The following is a 16,413-nucleotide window of genomic DNA, read 5'->3' on the forward strand; positions in this document are numbered from 1 at the left end:
GGTGTGAGCAGCAGCTCCGGTGCGGGCAGGGCTGGCGCCAGCAGCAGCACTGGGCAGGACTGCGGCACATGGGAGCAAAGAATTTTTAGTAACCACCAGAGGCTCACCCTGACGACAGTGACCGGCACCCCGCCTTGGTCTGGCACCCCCGCTCACCTGCTCCACCATCCCACCGTGGCCCATGCCCGCCATATTCTGTGCTCTGCCACCTGCAGCCAATGCCTGCCATGTTCCCCACACACCCCCTGGTGGTCAGCGCACGTCATAGTGACCAGTTGTTTGGTTGTTCAATTGTTCCACCATTCAGTCTATTTGCATATTAGGATTTTATATATATAGATTATTTTTGCCATGTCTTTGATTGCATCATTTTGTCTTGTTTGATTTAATCTCATGTTGTTTCATAAGTTCAGTGTAGCCTAAGTGTACAGTGTGCATAAAGCCTACAGTAATGTATAGCAATGTCCTAGGTCTTTACATTCACTCACATTTACTTACTGACTCACCCAGAGCAACTTCCTGTCTTGCAAGTTCCATTCATGGTAAATACCCTAGACAGGTGTAACATTTTTAATCTTTTATACCATATTTTTACTGTTCCTTTTCTATGTTTAGATATATAAATACACTAGGGGCCCGGTGCACGAAATTCGTGCACTGGGTGTGTGGGGGGAGGGGAGTGTCCCTCAGCCCAGCCTGCTCCCTCTCACATACTGGGAGCCCTCAGGCATAGACCCCCATCACCCTCCGATCGCCTGATCGGCCCCTTGCCCAGGCCTGACGCCTCCGCCAGAGGTGTCAGGCTTGGACAGGGGACCCCCATCTCCCCCTGATCACTGGCTCTGGCCCCCACTCAGGCCTGAGGCCTCTGGCCCAGGAATCATGCCTGGGCCGGGGACCCCCATCTCCCTCTGATCGCTTGCTCCAACCCCCGCCCAAGCCTGACGCCTCTGACCCAGGCTTCAGGCCTGGGCAAGGGGACCATCATATCCCCCCAGTCCCCGGCTCCGCTCCCCACCCAGGCCTGATGCCTCGGCCAGAGGAGTTGACCCTCATCACCCTCCGATCACCAATCACCAGATCGGCCCCTTGACCAGGCCTGAGGCCTCCAGCAGAGGTGTCAGGCCTGGGCAGGGGACCCCCAGCTCCCCGCGGTTGCAGGCTCCGCCCTTGCCCAGCCCTAACGCCTCTGGCTGAGGCGTCTGGCCCGGGCAGTGGGGACCCGCAGCTGCAGCGGCCCCGCGATCACGGGCTCCGCTTTAGGCCCAGGCAAGGGACCCCTAGCTCCCGGGACTGCCAGCTTCGACCATGCCCAGCTCCCATTGCTGGCTCCACCCCTACTTCCTGCTATCACTGGCCAGGGTGGAAAAGGCACCTGATTCTCCGATCATGGCTGGGGGGCAGGGCAAAGGCGGCCCCGGGGCCGCCTTTGCCCTGCCCCCCAGCTCTTAGCTCCCCCCTGGGATTCCGATCACTGTCAGTGGCAGGGGGCTTCTTCCTGCTTTCCCTTTCGTCTCCCCGCATTGTGCCTACATATGCAAATTAACCGCCATCTTATTGGCAGTTAACTGCCAATCTTAGTTGGCAGTTAACTGCCAATCTTAGTTCGCAGTTAATTTGCATATAGCCCTGATTAGCCAATGAAAAGGGTATCGTCGTACGCCAATTACCATTTTTCTCTTTTATTAGGTAGGATACCATTGTGTTATAATTGCCTACAGTATTCAATTCTATACTGTAACATGTTGCACAGGTTTGTAGCCTGGGAGCAATAGGCTATGCCATGTAGCCTTGTTGTGTAGCAGGCAACACTGTCTAAGTTTGTGTAGGTGCACCCTATGATGTTTGCACAATGACAAAATCGCCTAACTACACTTTCCTCAGAATGCATCCCCATAGTAAAGTGGTGCATGATTATATCTTCTCAGGTAGGTATAGAGGAGGTCTGTCATAGTCACTGTATATCTACTGACCAAATTACTTTGCTCATTTGGCAGTAATTGCTATATCCTTCATAATTAATACTAAATTATAAATAAACTAGAGGCCCGGTACACAAATTCGTACATGGGTGAGGTCCGGCCAGCCCTCCCTGATCGGGGTCAATTGGGCTGGGCTGGCCTGGCCTGGAGGAGGGGCCACGGGTGGTTGGCGGGCTGGGCCCGCTCCCTGGTTGAACTCCCAGTTGAACTCCCGATCGAGGGGACAATTTGCATATTAGCCTTATACAGGCTGAGTAGATAAAAGGAATTATTTATAAAAAATTCAAAACTATGAAAATACAGCTAATAGACTTCAAAGTGTCCATGCTCAAAACTATGGTATGATTTGATTTAATAAGTTCTTCAAAAGTACTCTTTCTCAACAGAGAAATATTTATTATACATACCTTGTGAATGGTTGACAGGGAGGGCTCATTAAAATCATATTGAAAGATAATCTATCAAACTCTTCTAATGAAATGCCCTAAGGAAAGAACAATTGGGGGAATGTAAAAAAAATGTATAGAACAGGAAAGGAGAAAAATGCTAATTATAACTAAAGACATCAAAAATTATACCAGTTAATAGTTTTATTTACAATACTTAAAAGTTTATATAACACAATACTTTTCAAATCAACCTCAGTTAGACTAATTTTCCAAAGGAATCTTGTGATGGAACCAAAGTTATGAAAAATTAAGTGTCTGTCCCCAAGTCCCATAGCCAGCCAAAGCAGAGCTGTCACACTCCTTTTCCTGGACCCACAGCACCTCAAGTTTAACACTGTTGTATTTTCCAGAGTCAAACGTGGAGAATTATATAACTAATGATTTTCAGCCTAGGGTCTAAGAAATTTTTAAACACCTAACAATATTTTTTAATTTAAGAAATGTGATGTACTGACCAGTAGCCATCCCTTTCATGTATATCTCTGTTAATATACCAGCAAATGGAAAAAGGTCCCATTTTTCAATTATGCACACTATTTATTGTTTTATACTTGTATGTAAGCAAAGAATTTCAAAAGGTTGTAGATAAGATTATCCGAAAAAATCCCTACCAGACTAAGTAGTTGGAAAATGTGTTATTTTGCTCCTGTTTTATACAGCAGAAGATAAATATAGAGAAGCATAAATCCATGGGTTTGCCACTCATGAAGCCCTCTTAGTGTGCACTCTTAACCAGAAACTTAAAGCGACAAGCCTAGAAACACATTCCTAATTATGACACATTTCTAAGAAGTTTAATTTATACTAGTAAATAAAGCAGGAAAAAACTTTATTCTGAGTTCTGTAAAGGCTGAATTAACCCAGGGAATACGTATTATTAGTTGTCTCTATTGTATTAAAAGTTTAAATGTACGTGTACATCATTTTTAAATCTCAGGCTTTTAAGTAGTTCAGCATATATATGTAAAATGAAATCGAAATTAAATATGGATGCTGAAGAAAATATGAAAATCATGAAATGACCAGTCTGTCAGAAAACACGAGGTAAGGCAATACAAGTAGACAGCACATCACACTCAAGACAATGGCGCCAGCATAGGGCCACGTGATAAGCAACTTACAGATTTCACAACTGAAATATGGATTGATTAAAACTAAATTCTTAAAGCTGAAGTAAAAATAAAACAAGAGCCCTGGCTGGTTTTGCTCAGTGGATAGAGCGTTGGTCTGTGGACTGAAGGGTCCCAGGTTTGATTCCGGTAAAGAGCACATGCCTGGGTTGTGGGCTCGATCCCCAGTTCGGGGCGTGCAGGAGGCAGCCAATCAATGATTCTCTCTCATCATTGATATTTCTCTCTTTCTCTCCCTTCCTCTCTGAAATCAATAAAAATATATTAAAAAATAAATAAATAAATAAATAAAACAATAATCTTTTATATCAGGAACATCCTATGTCTAGAATCTAAAGGAAGTAAAGAGTTAATATCTCCAATACAGCTAGACATGAAAAATTTCAATTTTCAAGGAATGTAGTGATTGTTTTTAAATTAATCCACAATGGAGGATATTTTTTCCATTGATTTTTTAGAGAGAGTGAAAAGGTGGGATGGGGGGGAGAGAGAGAGAGAGAAATATCGATTTGAGAGAGACACAGTGACTGATTGCCTCCAGCATGCACCCTGACTGGGGCCAGGGATCAAACCTGCAACCCAGGTATATACACTTGATGGGGAATTGAACCTGTAACCTTTCGGTGCTCATGGCTGACACTCTAACCACTGACCCACACCTGCTACCAGTGATTTTTCATAGTGCAATCCAAATGATAGAGCAGTTATACAAAAAATAATCACTCACACTTTTCACAACTTTATTTAACCTGGCATTCTAGGTCAGTAAATGTGTTGGGATTCAAGTAATGGAGATACACAAATTATTTTTAATACAGTTAACCCTTGAACAACATGGTTATGAACTCCATGGGTCCATTTATTCATGAATTTTTTAAAATAAATACCTGTGGAGAAACCAAGATGGTGGCATAGGTAAATACTGGAAATTGCTGCCTCGCACAACCACTTCAAAAATACAACTAAAAGCCCTAACTGGTTTGGCTCAGTGGATAGAGCGTCGGCCTGTGGACTCAAGGGTCCCGGGTTCGATTCCGGTCAAGGGCATGTACCTTGGTTGCGGGCACATCCCCAGTGGGGAGTGTGCAGGAGGCAGCTGATCAATGTTTCTCTCTCATCAATGTTTCTAACTCTATCCTTCTCCCGTCCTCTGTGTAAAAAATCAGTAAAATATATTTTAAAAAAATACAACTAAAAGACAAAACGGACATCATCCAGAACCACAGGAAGGCTGGCTGAGTAGAAATTCTACAACTAGAAGGAAAGAGAAAAGCACACTGAGACTCAGAGGAGGTGCGGAAGTAAAGTGCAGAGGTACAGAGGCGCATGTGGAAAGAGCTGGAAACTGAGGACACGGCTGTCTTTTTCAATCGGTAGGGAGTCTCAAGCTCCCGACTTCTCTGAACTCCAGTTCCGGGCAAGTATCTGGGGACCAGACTCGTACGGGGAGAAACTGGACTGTCTGGCATCAGTCGGAACTCGAGGGCGGCTTTCTCTCAGATGTGCTTGCAGCAATTACCGGGACAGAGACGTGGGTCCTCTTAGGGTAGGACTGAGGAGCAGCCATAGCTGCTTGCTCTGCCCTGTTGATCCCCTGAGAACCCGCCCCACTCAAACTATGAGCAGAGGCTTTTGCATATGAAAGGGGTAGCCCTTTGCAATCTGAAAATTACCTAACAAACTGCAGCTGGGTCAGAGAGACCCAGAACTTCCAAAAGAAGGCCCAAGGCCCCACAGCAGCTTGCATTGCTTCACAGCTGGGCCTCATCTGGGCATCTCCAAACCCCAAAAAAAGTAGAGGAATCTGCAGATCTCTCCATAGCTCCTGCTGGGTAGCCTCAGGCAGAGGCTAAATTAGCACCTCCTTGGAGATCCAAGAGCCAGTGTACTCAGTGGTAAGAGTGGGACCATCCAGATTACAACTCCTTAGATCCATAAGGGACACACTCAGGGAGCAGACTCAGTGAGCACCAAAGCCCCACTGAAGCAAGTCTTGCCCCAGAAGGGTGTCTCCAGCACAGAAGTTCTCCCACTGCAGACACAGCTGGTCCTCACAGCCAATTGGCCTGGAGGTCAATTCCTTCCAGTGATACCTACAACAATCAAGGCTTAACTACAACAAGACTGTGCACAAAGCCCACAAAGGGGTGCACCAAGAGTGTCCACCTCAAGTAATTGGGGAGGCTGAGCCACTGGGCCCTACAGGACACCTAGCACAGAAAGCCACTCTATCAACACAGGGAAGCATAAAAAATGTGGAGACAAAGAAACAGGTCACAAATGACAGAAATGGAGGAAAGCAAACTACTGGATATAGAGTTCAAAACCACACTTATAAGGTTTTTCAAGAATTTTCTAGAAACCGCCGGTAAATTTAGTGAGGCCCTCAAGAAATCTAGTGAGAGGTTATGAAAAAGGACCAACTAGAAATTAAGCATACACTGACTGAAATAAAGAACATATTAGAGCCCTGGCTGGTTTGGCTCAGTGAATGGAGCATCAGCCTGCAGACTCAAGGGTCCCAGGTTCGATTCCGGTCAAGGGCATGTACCTTGGTTGTGGGCACATACCCAATGGAAGGTGTACAGGAGGCAGCTGATCGATGTTTTTCTCTCATCGATGTTTCTAACTCTCTATCCCTCTCCCTTCCTCTCTGTAAAAAATCAATATAATATATTTAAAAAAGAAAAGAATTTTATACAGAGTTCCAACAGCAGACTAGAGGATCGCAAGAATCAAGTCAAAGATTTGAAATACGAAGAAGCAAAAAATACCCAACTGGAAAAACAAAAAGAAAAAGAACCCAAAAATATGAAGTTAGTGTAAGGAGCCTCTGGGACAACTTCAAGCGTACCAACATCCGAATTATGGGGGTGCCAGAAGAAGAGAGAGAGCAAGATATTGAAAACTTATTTGAAGAAATAATGAGAGAAAACTTCCCCTACCTGGTGAAAGAAATAGACTTACACGTCCAGGAAGCGCAGAGAACCCCAAACAAAAGGAATCCAAAGAGGACCACACCAAGACACATCATAATTAAAATGCCAAGAGCAAAAGACAAAGAGAGAATCTTAAAAGCAGCAAGAGTAAAACAGTCAGTTACCTACAAGGGAGTATCCATATGACTGTCAGCTGATTTCTCAACAGAAACTATGCAGGCCAGAAGGAAGTGGCAAGAAATATTCAAAGTGATGAGTAGCAAGAACCTACAAGCAAGATTACTTTACCCAGCAAAGCTATCATTCAGAATTGAAGGTCAGATAAAGAGCTTCACAGATAAGAAAAAGCTAAAGGAGTTCATTACCACCAAACCAGTATTATATGAAAAGCTGAAAGGTATCCTTTAAGAAGAGGAAGAAGAAAAAGGTAAAGATACAAATTATGAACAACAAATACACATCTATCAACAAGTGAATCTAAAAATCAAGTGAATAAATAATCTGATGAACAGAATAAACTGGTGAATATAATAGAATCAGGGGCATAGAAAGGGAGTGGACTGACTATTCTGGGGCGGGGGGGGAATGGGTGTGGGAGGTGCGAGAAGAGACTGGACAAAAATTGTACACCTATGGATGAGGACAGTGGGGGGGGGCGGGGTCAGGGCAGAGGGTGGGGTGGGAACCGGGTGGAGGGGAGTTATGGGGGGGGGGAGAGGAACAACTGTAATAATCTAATAAAGTGCAACACTCAAATTACAAAACAAAAAAAACCCCAATAAATAAATAAATGAATAATAAAATAAAATAAAATATATACCTGTACTATTTCCAAATTATAGTTGGGAGTCCACAGATGTGGAGGGCTGATCATATGCATTGATCTACGACAGCGACTTGCAACCTTTTTCATCTCTCATGGTACATGTAAACTAATTACTAAAATCCTGCAGCACACCAAAAAACATAGTTTTTGCTGATCTGACAAAAAAAATAGATATAATTTTGACGCATTCATACCAGACAGTTATTGTCTTGGCTGTTGTCATTTTTTTAAATTTGACAATCTAAGGGAAAAGAGGTCAATGCCCCTGACTTAAATAGTCAGGTATTGCATATTTAAAAGTTCTTGCAGCACACCCGTGTGCCCAGCACACCAGTTGAAAATTGCTGATCTACATCATTTTATATAGGGCACTTACTAGTAAGCCTCTGTGAATTTTGGTAAACAATGGGGGCCTGGAACTGATCCCCACAGTTACCGAGGGACACCTGAATTTTTCAGAGTCAAAAGTTGTATGTGATGCATCTATTTGACAGACCTGGAGCAAGTACTCTCTGCTGCTAAGGTTCCAGTGCAGATGCAAGAAAAAAGGGTCATTGTGCTTTCTGCCTGTCTGATTGTGGCAGCCAAAATTGAATGGGGGAGTACAGGAGGGAACAAAAAAAAAAGGTTGAACATGGATTTTTGATGCACAAGGGTCGGTGCCCATGTTGTTCAAGGGCCAACTGTAATTTGACTTTATTTTTAAATCTTCACCTGAGGATGTTCTTATTGATTTGAGAGAGCGATAAAGAGAAACACTGAGGTGAAAAGAAACATTGATCGCTTGCCTTCCGTATGCACCCTGACCAGCGATTGAAACCGCGCAATGTAGGTAGTATGTGCCCTGACCAGGAATCTTACCTGTAACCCTTTGGTGTATGGGACAACACTCCAATCAACCGAGCCACCCAGCCAGGGCTCTAATTTGACATTTTAGAGCTAATGGAAATCTATTCTTTTTTCATAACCTGGTCATACAAGTAAATAAAAACATCTTTGCTTTCATAGAACATTAGATGAACTCAGTGTGGTAACAATGTTTATCACATGTTGATGAGCAGTTTTATTTGTCCCCCTACTTACTTTTTTTTTAGTATATTTTATTGATTTTTTTACAGAGAGGAAGGGAGAGGGATAGAGAGTTAGAAACATCGATGAGAGAGAAACATCAATCAGCTGCCTCCTGCACAGTCCCCACTGGGGATGTGCCCACAACCAAGGTATATGCCCTTGACCGGAATCGAACCCGGGACTCCCCACTCTATCCAGGCCAACACTCTATCCACTGAGTCAACTGAGTCAGGGCCCTCCTACTTTCTTTATTCCTCCTTTTCTCAGAATTTATTGGCTATTCTTACACTTAAACATTAGGAAGAACTTTGTAGATTAGAAAACAATGTTTGACAATTTTAGTGAATGTATAGTTAATCTAACTAAAATTTGTACAATATTGTCATCCTATTCAATACCACAATGTGTTTCCATTTTTCAAATCTCTTTTATTCCCATGCAGTGGGTCATGCAGTTTCCTTGTAAAGTTTATTTCTTGGTGTTTATAACTTTTATTTTGCTACTATAAATAGAAACTTTATTCTATTATATTTTATAACATACTTTGCTTACATATAGTAAGTTGCTGGCTATCATATCTTCGTAACCAGCCTATTTATTTATTTATTCAATTTATTAAGGTGACATTGGTTAATAAAATTATACAAGATTCAGGTATTTAACTCTACAATGCATCATCTATATATTGTACTGTGTTTATCACCTCAAGTCTCCTTCCATCATCCGTTATCTCCCCTTACCTTCTTCTACCTCCCCCAACACCCCTGCTCCCCTCTGGGAATTACCATACTGTTGTCTGTGTCATGAGTCTTTCTTTTATTTCCCCATTGCTTAATCCCTTCATCCTTCTCACCCAGGCCCGAAACCCCTCCCCTCTGACAGATGTCAGTTTCTTCTCTATATCCAGGAGTCTGTTTTCACGCTGTTTGTTAATTTTATTCATTAGATTCCACATATAAGTGAAATCATATGGCACTTGTCTTTCTCTACTCAGCCTCCTCATTAAGTGCAACAATTGTTCTTCATACTATTTTTAGTTAACTATTAAATATACTAATAGCTCCTGTGCTATTTTTAGTACATTTTGTGTTTTCCAAGCATATACAATTATTCTTTGGAATCCTCCTTAGCATTTATATCAGTGGTTCTCAACCTTCTGGCCCTTTAAATACAGTTCCTCATGTTGTGACCCAACCATAAAATTATTTTCGTTGCTACTTCATAACTGTAATGTTGCTACTGTTATGAGTTGTAATGTAAATATCTGATATGCAGGATGGTCTTAGGCGACCCCTGTGAAAGGGTCGTTCGACCGCCAAAGGGGTCGCAACCCACAGGTTGAGAACCACTGGTTTATATACTATTTCTCTTGTGTGAGTGCATTAGCTAATATCCAAAACAATATTAAATAATAGTTCAAATCCTTCTCTTTTTTTATTATTTTAATGAGAATGCTTTTTTGAAGATTCTCCATTTAACATGTTACTGGATTTAGAGATATGTATATATGTGTGTGTATGTGTTTAAACACAAATATAGACACGTGCATGTGCACACATAAAACCAGTAGTGTCATATATATATTTTGTGGTATTATTCATTTGTTCTAATTTACTGAGATTAAAAATGATCAGAAAGATAATGGATTTTGTCAAATGTTTCCTAACATATAGCTTTGCTCTTTCTAATTATTAACATGTTGATTAATATTAATAGAATTTCTATATATTAAACTATTTTTGTATTCCCAAAACAAAATCCATTTTGGTTATGCTATATTATTCTTTTAATGTGCTTCAGATGTATTTAATTATATTTTACTCAGAATTACTGAGTTTAAATTCATAAAATAATGGTTTCCCTATTTTGTGGCATATAGTAAATATTCAATAAAATTCACTGAGTGGGTATTTCTTACCATTTCCTGCCCTATGAACTCTGATGTTATTTTGTACATGAATACACATGAGAATAGAACCTTTCGTAAGCATTTCAATAGTCATTATAAAGTAACTTTCTAAGACTCTTAAATGCTTTTTTGCCTTAAAGTCCATCTTTTCTAATATTAATTCTGAAACCCCTGTTGTCCTTGTTGCCACTTGCCTGGTGTTTGCCCACTTTTTAGGTACAATATGATGTTCATTAAACAATGTTCATCAATTAATGCACTAATATTTCAGAGTATCTACCATATGCCAGGCATTGTGCTAGGTGGGGGAATACAAAAATGAACATACAAGCACGGTTTCCACTCACATATAGTTTATACAGTAGTGACTAAATAAATTACAGATTTTAGTTTTATTAGTAGTTACCTATATAACCGAGGAATCTGCTCCTGGTTAAAAACCTATATGTGATTTTTTTAGGCTCATATATAGGCAATCACAAAGGCTGTCCCCAGCAGGAAAAGGCTTCACTGGGTAAGCTGTCCTAATACTCCAGAACTGGTGCATGGCCAGTGCATCTTAGTCTCAGAGGGAGATTAGAGTCAAGGTCTTGGGCCTCTTGGCCAGTCACGCTCTTCACATATTTGTATTTCTGGGTGTCTTTAGCTGAGGCCTTGGGCAGAGGTCCTCTTCAGGCGCCATCTATTTCTGCCAAAACCTCCTTACAAAGATACTTCTCCCCCCTTTGACTAACAGCACTTTCCACACCTAGCCTGACCCTCCCACCCCCGACCTTGCACAACACTAAGGGCTCCCTCAACAGTGGGCTGGCCCCCATGTCTGTGCCAACTCTACCAACGTGCTCTTACAGGGGGAAATAAAACAGGGGTGTTTGCATGTTCTTTGCGTTTTCAGAGACTTGCTTTTATCAGCACAGTATGTGATTAAGGCCTCACTCTTCCATTTTGCCATGTTGCTTTTATCAGCTACTCAACCCTCTGACAGCTCAGTTGTCTTTCCCAGCTCAGCTGAGCTCTTTACAATAACATTGTCCTAAAAATCTATAGCTTCATTTACTTTTCAAAGAACAGACATAGTTTTTGAGTCTCATTTCCCTTTTCTACTCTAATTACATTATTATTTCTATACTGCAACAGTTTACATATTCACCCTGATTTCTAACCATAATTTCTTTCCTAACAAGAGAGCTTCATTCCTAGGTTTTCTACTTTGATTCATCTCTTGCTTAGATTAAGTGACTGAGTCTTTTTTTTTTTTCAAAAGCACTATGGGTACTGTAGTTCATGAGTTGCTGTAGGTTTTTGTTTTAGGAATTTTTTCATCTATTTCGGTTAATATTTTTGTTCCATTTGTTTTATCATCTTCAGAGGCACTAATTACGTTTATTAGGGATCACTTTTGTCTTTAGTAGTTATTATTTATTCTGCAACATTCTGATCTGTATTCGTTTCCATTTATTTTGCTTTATTTTTCTCAAGCTCCATTCTTTTCTCAACTCTGACATGAATTTCATTTCTATAATCATTTCATTTTTCTCCTGTTTGGTTTTTTCCAGACCACTGATACTTTTCAATTCCTACTATTTATTGTCTTATTGTTTTTTGAGCTGTTATATATGTTTGAGTTCTTCTTGTTTTGAAGATATCATGTTTTATTTTAATGCTTCAAGCTCCTGGAGATGTGTTTAAAATTTTATTGTTTCTTAACATAATTTTTCTGTTGTATATTCTGCTTTTTATATGTTCCTTGCCTTATTTAAAACATACTATCTTAGTATAGCCTCCAACTGGTTCCTGTCTAATTATTATGCATTTTTAATGAAGGTTACGTGAATCTAGAACTTTGCTAAAAGATAGGTGAAACTGTGGCAGCTCTATTCAGAACAACCACACTGTCCCCAGGAAGAACCTGCAGTGTCCTTTAACCTAAGAGCGTGCCTCTGGCCCTGATCCATGTTCTCATATTCAGGGCAGGCAGGAAGCCTACAGAGGCTGCCATGACTCTTTCAGCCTAGTTATCTATATTTTTAAATGTCTCTTCTGACTTTGAACAAACAATCGCCGAGTATATTTTGTCTTCTCCCTTGTCATTCTTCCCTTTTTAATTTTGCACAAACTACGTAGAGGTTTGCATGCAATTTTGCCACTGTCATTCAATTTTGTCCCAACTCCACTGCACTGACACTATTTTTCATAGTTTTTTGTTATAGCTTATGGCTAAATCCTATTTTAATTAGTAATGATTTTTCATCCTCTCTTTTCTCTTCTTATTTCTATTAGGAAAATAAATAAAGTTTTGGAGTAGAAATCTATTTTCTATGCCACATTCAATCAGTCATCCCAAAGAAAATGGTTTACAAATCCAACTTCTGCTCTAAATAGTAAGTTCTTAAAGGCAAAGATGATATCTTAGTCATATTCAACTTCCCTTGAGAAGTTGAATGCCTTTCATAAAGCAAATGTTCAAATGATGAGTATATATGGTTCTATAACTTAAAATCCCTAAAGCCTCTCATTACTCATAAGTTCTCCATTAACTTTCTATCCCTTTTCAAATATGAGGTGGAATCTATCAATAGAAAAAGACCCAGCAATGAAAGAGATGATGAAATTAGCCAAGATTTTACAACAGTCATTATCAATATTATCAATTTGTTCAAAGACATAAAGGAAAACAAAAACATGAGGAGACAAATTGAAAATATGAAAAAGAATTAAAACTTCTAAAAAGGAAAAAGAAAATAACTGAAATGAAAAATTACACAATGAAAAATAAAACACACAAAACCCTGAATATATAGCAATATAGTGTCTTCCAGTAGAATGATATGAATATATACTAGTATATATATGCATATTAGCATACATACACATACACACACATATATATATTTAGTGGCCAGATTATTATGACCACCTGACGTTTGTAGGCAAATTTTGCACTGAAGTTGCTAGAGGGCCAGACCATTATAAACGTCTGAATAGCACAACATACCTAAGTATTGTTGCTGATCAAGTTCATCCTATCATGTTGATGGCATATCCCAATGGAGATGGCTTCTTCCAACAAGACAATGCGCCATGCCACGGTGCTCGTATTGTGCAGGAGTGGTTTCAAGGACATGAGGGAGACTTTACCTTGCTTAGGTGGCCCCTACAATCACCAGATCGCAATCCAATTGAGCATTTGTGGGATGAAGTTAAAAGAGCCATCAGGCAACTGGTTCCACAACCATCAAATCTCACAGAACTGGACAGTGCTATTCATCAGGCATGGTGTCAGATTCCTCGCATCACCTTTCAACATCTCGTGGAGTCAATGCCAAGAAGAATCACCGCAGTATTGAAGGCAAAAGGTGACCCAACAAAGTATTGATGAGGTGGTCATAATAATCTGGCTGGGCATAATAATCTGGCCACTAAGTGTGTGTGTGTGTGTGTGTGTGTGTGTGTGTGTGTGTGTGCCGGCAGTCTTCGTGTGTATAGATATATATCTATACACACACACATTTAATACACACACACACATACACACACACACACATAAAATCATAGGTAAGTGAAGAAAGTAAGCAGCCTTCGCCTGACAAAAGGACAGTGCTTAGTAACTGCCACCTTTTAGTGCTGTGACTTGTGCACTGGTGCGGGGCAGCCTGCGGGGATCAGCCCGCTGTAGGAGCGCCGTGCACTGACCTCCAGGGGGCAGCTCCTGCATTGAGCGTCTGGTTGAACGGTCGTTCTGGTCATCCCACTGTTTGGTCGATGGGCTTTATTACATAGGCGTAGAGGCCTGTTGCACGAAAAGATTCGTGCAATAGGCCTTCCCTTCCCCTGGCTGCCAGCACCAGTTTTCCTCGGCACCTGGGACCCAGGTCTTCGCTGCAGCCGCTCGCTCCAGCTGCAGCGGAGAAGCCAAGCCTCTTCAGCCATCAGTCTTCACTCTGCCGGAGCCGGCAGTCTTTGCTCCATGCCTACATCAGCAAGTCAACCGCCATCTTTGTTGGGTTAATTTGCACACTCATCTGATTGGCTGGTGGGCATAGCAGAGTGATACCAATTTGCATGTTTCTCTTTTATTAGTGTAGATAACTTATCATTGAATTAAGATAATAGTATCTTGCAGTGTTTTTCAATCACATTCTCCTTGCTATATGCTTATTAAAATAATAATAATAGCTACTCACTTCAATTGTCTTGGCTAGTAACTGTGTTTGAGGAAAATTATACTTGTATACTTCATTAGCAACATCGTTTACATCAATGGCAGCCACCACATGTGCAGGTATACCACTTTCTGTAAAGAGAAATGGAATATCTTAAAATGTAAAGTCCTTAACATCGATTTTTCATTATAGAGAAGTCAAAATAATGAATTTTGTAGTACATTTCCTCAATTCTTCAATTATCTAGTTCAGTGATTTTCAACCACTGTGCCACAAAAACTTTTAAAACATGCAATACCTGGCTATTTAGTCAGGGACACTGATTCTTTTTCCTTAGATTGTCAAATAAAAAAATGACAACAGTTAACACAATAGCTGTCCAGTGTGAATGAATCAAAATTATACCGATTTTTTTTTTGACAGATCGGCAAAAAATATATTTTTTGGTGTGCTGAAGAATGTTAGTAATTAGTTTATGTCTGCCATGAGATGAAAAAGGTTGAAAATCGCTGATCTAGTTGAATTTCAGATTATCAACTGACAACCAGCCCACGTATGAAGTGGAATATTTAGTACCTCTGGTTCATCTCTCTAACAGCATTCCAAAGCTAAAAATAAGATTTACATGTTTTAGTCATTATCTCTTACATTTGCTTCCCACCCTCCATTAAGATATATATTTATGAGTTAAATAGAAGGTTTTCCTAAGTTAAACCAAAAATAGGAAACAAATATATTCTTAAAAGCCATATCACTTGGAACCTTAGATAAATAGCTATTATTTGTTCCTCACCTTCTAACATCAACACAAAGCTGCTCCCAATACCACTGAAAATGCTTTTCAGTAAGTTTTTTTTTTTTTAAGTAATAGGCTGATTGAGATATAACTCACATGACACAAAATTAAGCCGTTTAAGATTTAGGTAAGCTTTTAAATGAGATGAACAATTAATTGGCATCCAAATGTACAAAAGTTCACAGATCAAATATTAAAAATCTGAACAGAATGGGAGAGAATATAAGAAGAGTAAGGAAAAATAATTACAAGGGCATACCTTCAACTGTCTTGCTGCTAAAGAAAAGCATGTTGAAAATGCTTTCAGATTCAGAAAATTCCGCCATAGTCTTTAAATGGCAATCAAAATTTGAACTACTAATATGTAAGAGTACCTGCTGTTATATTTTGCAATTACCATCTTCTTTGCCCTTCTTCCCCAAAACACACTATGTGTTTACCCTGTTCCAAGTCAAGGGAAAAATTGAAGAGTTTTAAAAATAAAAATATTTTAGACCTCTTAGGAAAACCATCAGAGAAAATATTACAAAACTACATAGTAGCTTCCAATAGCTATTTCTTTAATACTCATTTGCTGTTACGAGCTTAGATAACACAAGTATCAAAAAAAAGGATGTGAGGAGCTAGGGTTCATGAAGTAGGCATCTATAATAAAAGCATAATATGTTCATTAGACTGGACGACCTTCCAGATGAAGCCAGGGCTGCGAAGGAAACCTGGATCCTGGGTGCCAGAGGGAAGCCAGTGCTGGCAGCTGGGGGAAGGAAGGCCTACTCTTGCAAGAATTTCGTCTAGACATAAAACACAAGATGGGGCAACAGAGAAGGCTCACACATTAGAAATCACAACCATTCACTGAGGCCTAGAGGAGATGATGCCAGAGAGAAAAAAAGGGCATGTCTGTCTCTTAAGTAAATATATACTCCCTCTGTCCCATAATAATAGTAGCAGTTGATGAATGTAATTTGTCCCATAATAATAGTAGCAAAAGAAAATAAATATAGAATGTAACATTTATTATCAAAAAACTAGATTAAATTGAACAATAAATTAAAAATAGTACTCCTAATTTTTATTTTGAGTGTTCAGATAGTTTCTGGATTTTTCAATAATTTTGTTACTGCATTTTAAACTTATAGGTAGGATCC

At 40.2% G+C, this 16,413-nt stretch overlaps 1 protein-coding gene and 1 non-coding gene across 7 annotated transcripts in view; one reads left to right on the forward strand and one right to left on the reverse strand.

Moving 5' to 3' along the window:
* The window catches only part of TRDMT1 (tRNA aspartic acid methyltransferase 1), a 67,209-nt gene that overhangs the window by 23,749 nt on the left and 27,047 nt on the right, over positions 1–16,413 (reverse strand). For 5 of the 6 annotated variants that reach the window (XM_059660281.1, XM_059660254.1, XM_059660244.1 and 2 more), the window contains exons 2-3: positions 14,491–14,600; positions 2,390–2,466 (exon numbers count right to left, since the gene is read on the reverse strand). In XM_059660281.1, coding sequence (XP_059516264.1) covers positions 2,390–2,466; positions 14,491–14,600 — 187 coding nt within the window. The remainder of the gene's footprint in view (positions 1–2,389; positions 2,467–14,490; positions 14,601–16,413) is intronic. The other variant, XM_059660272.1, reaches the window with a different exon arrangement.
* On the forward strand, positions 7,804–7,936 carry LOC132224683 (small nucleolar RNA SNORA31). Its single transcript, XR_009450710.1, has one exon. It is a non-coding gene; the product is annotated as a small nucleolar RNA SNORA31 (small nucleolar RNA).

Source organism: Myotis daubentonii, chromosome 1, assembly GCF_963259705.1.
Source record: "Myotis daubentonii chromosome 1, mMyoDau2.1, whole genome shotgun sequence".
NCBI classification, from domain to species: Eukaryota; Metazoa; Chordata; class Mammalia; order Chiroptera; family Vespertilionidae; genus Myotis; species Myotis daubentonii.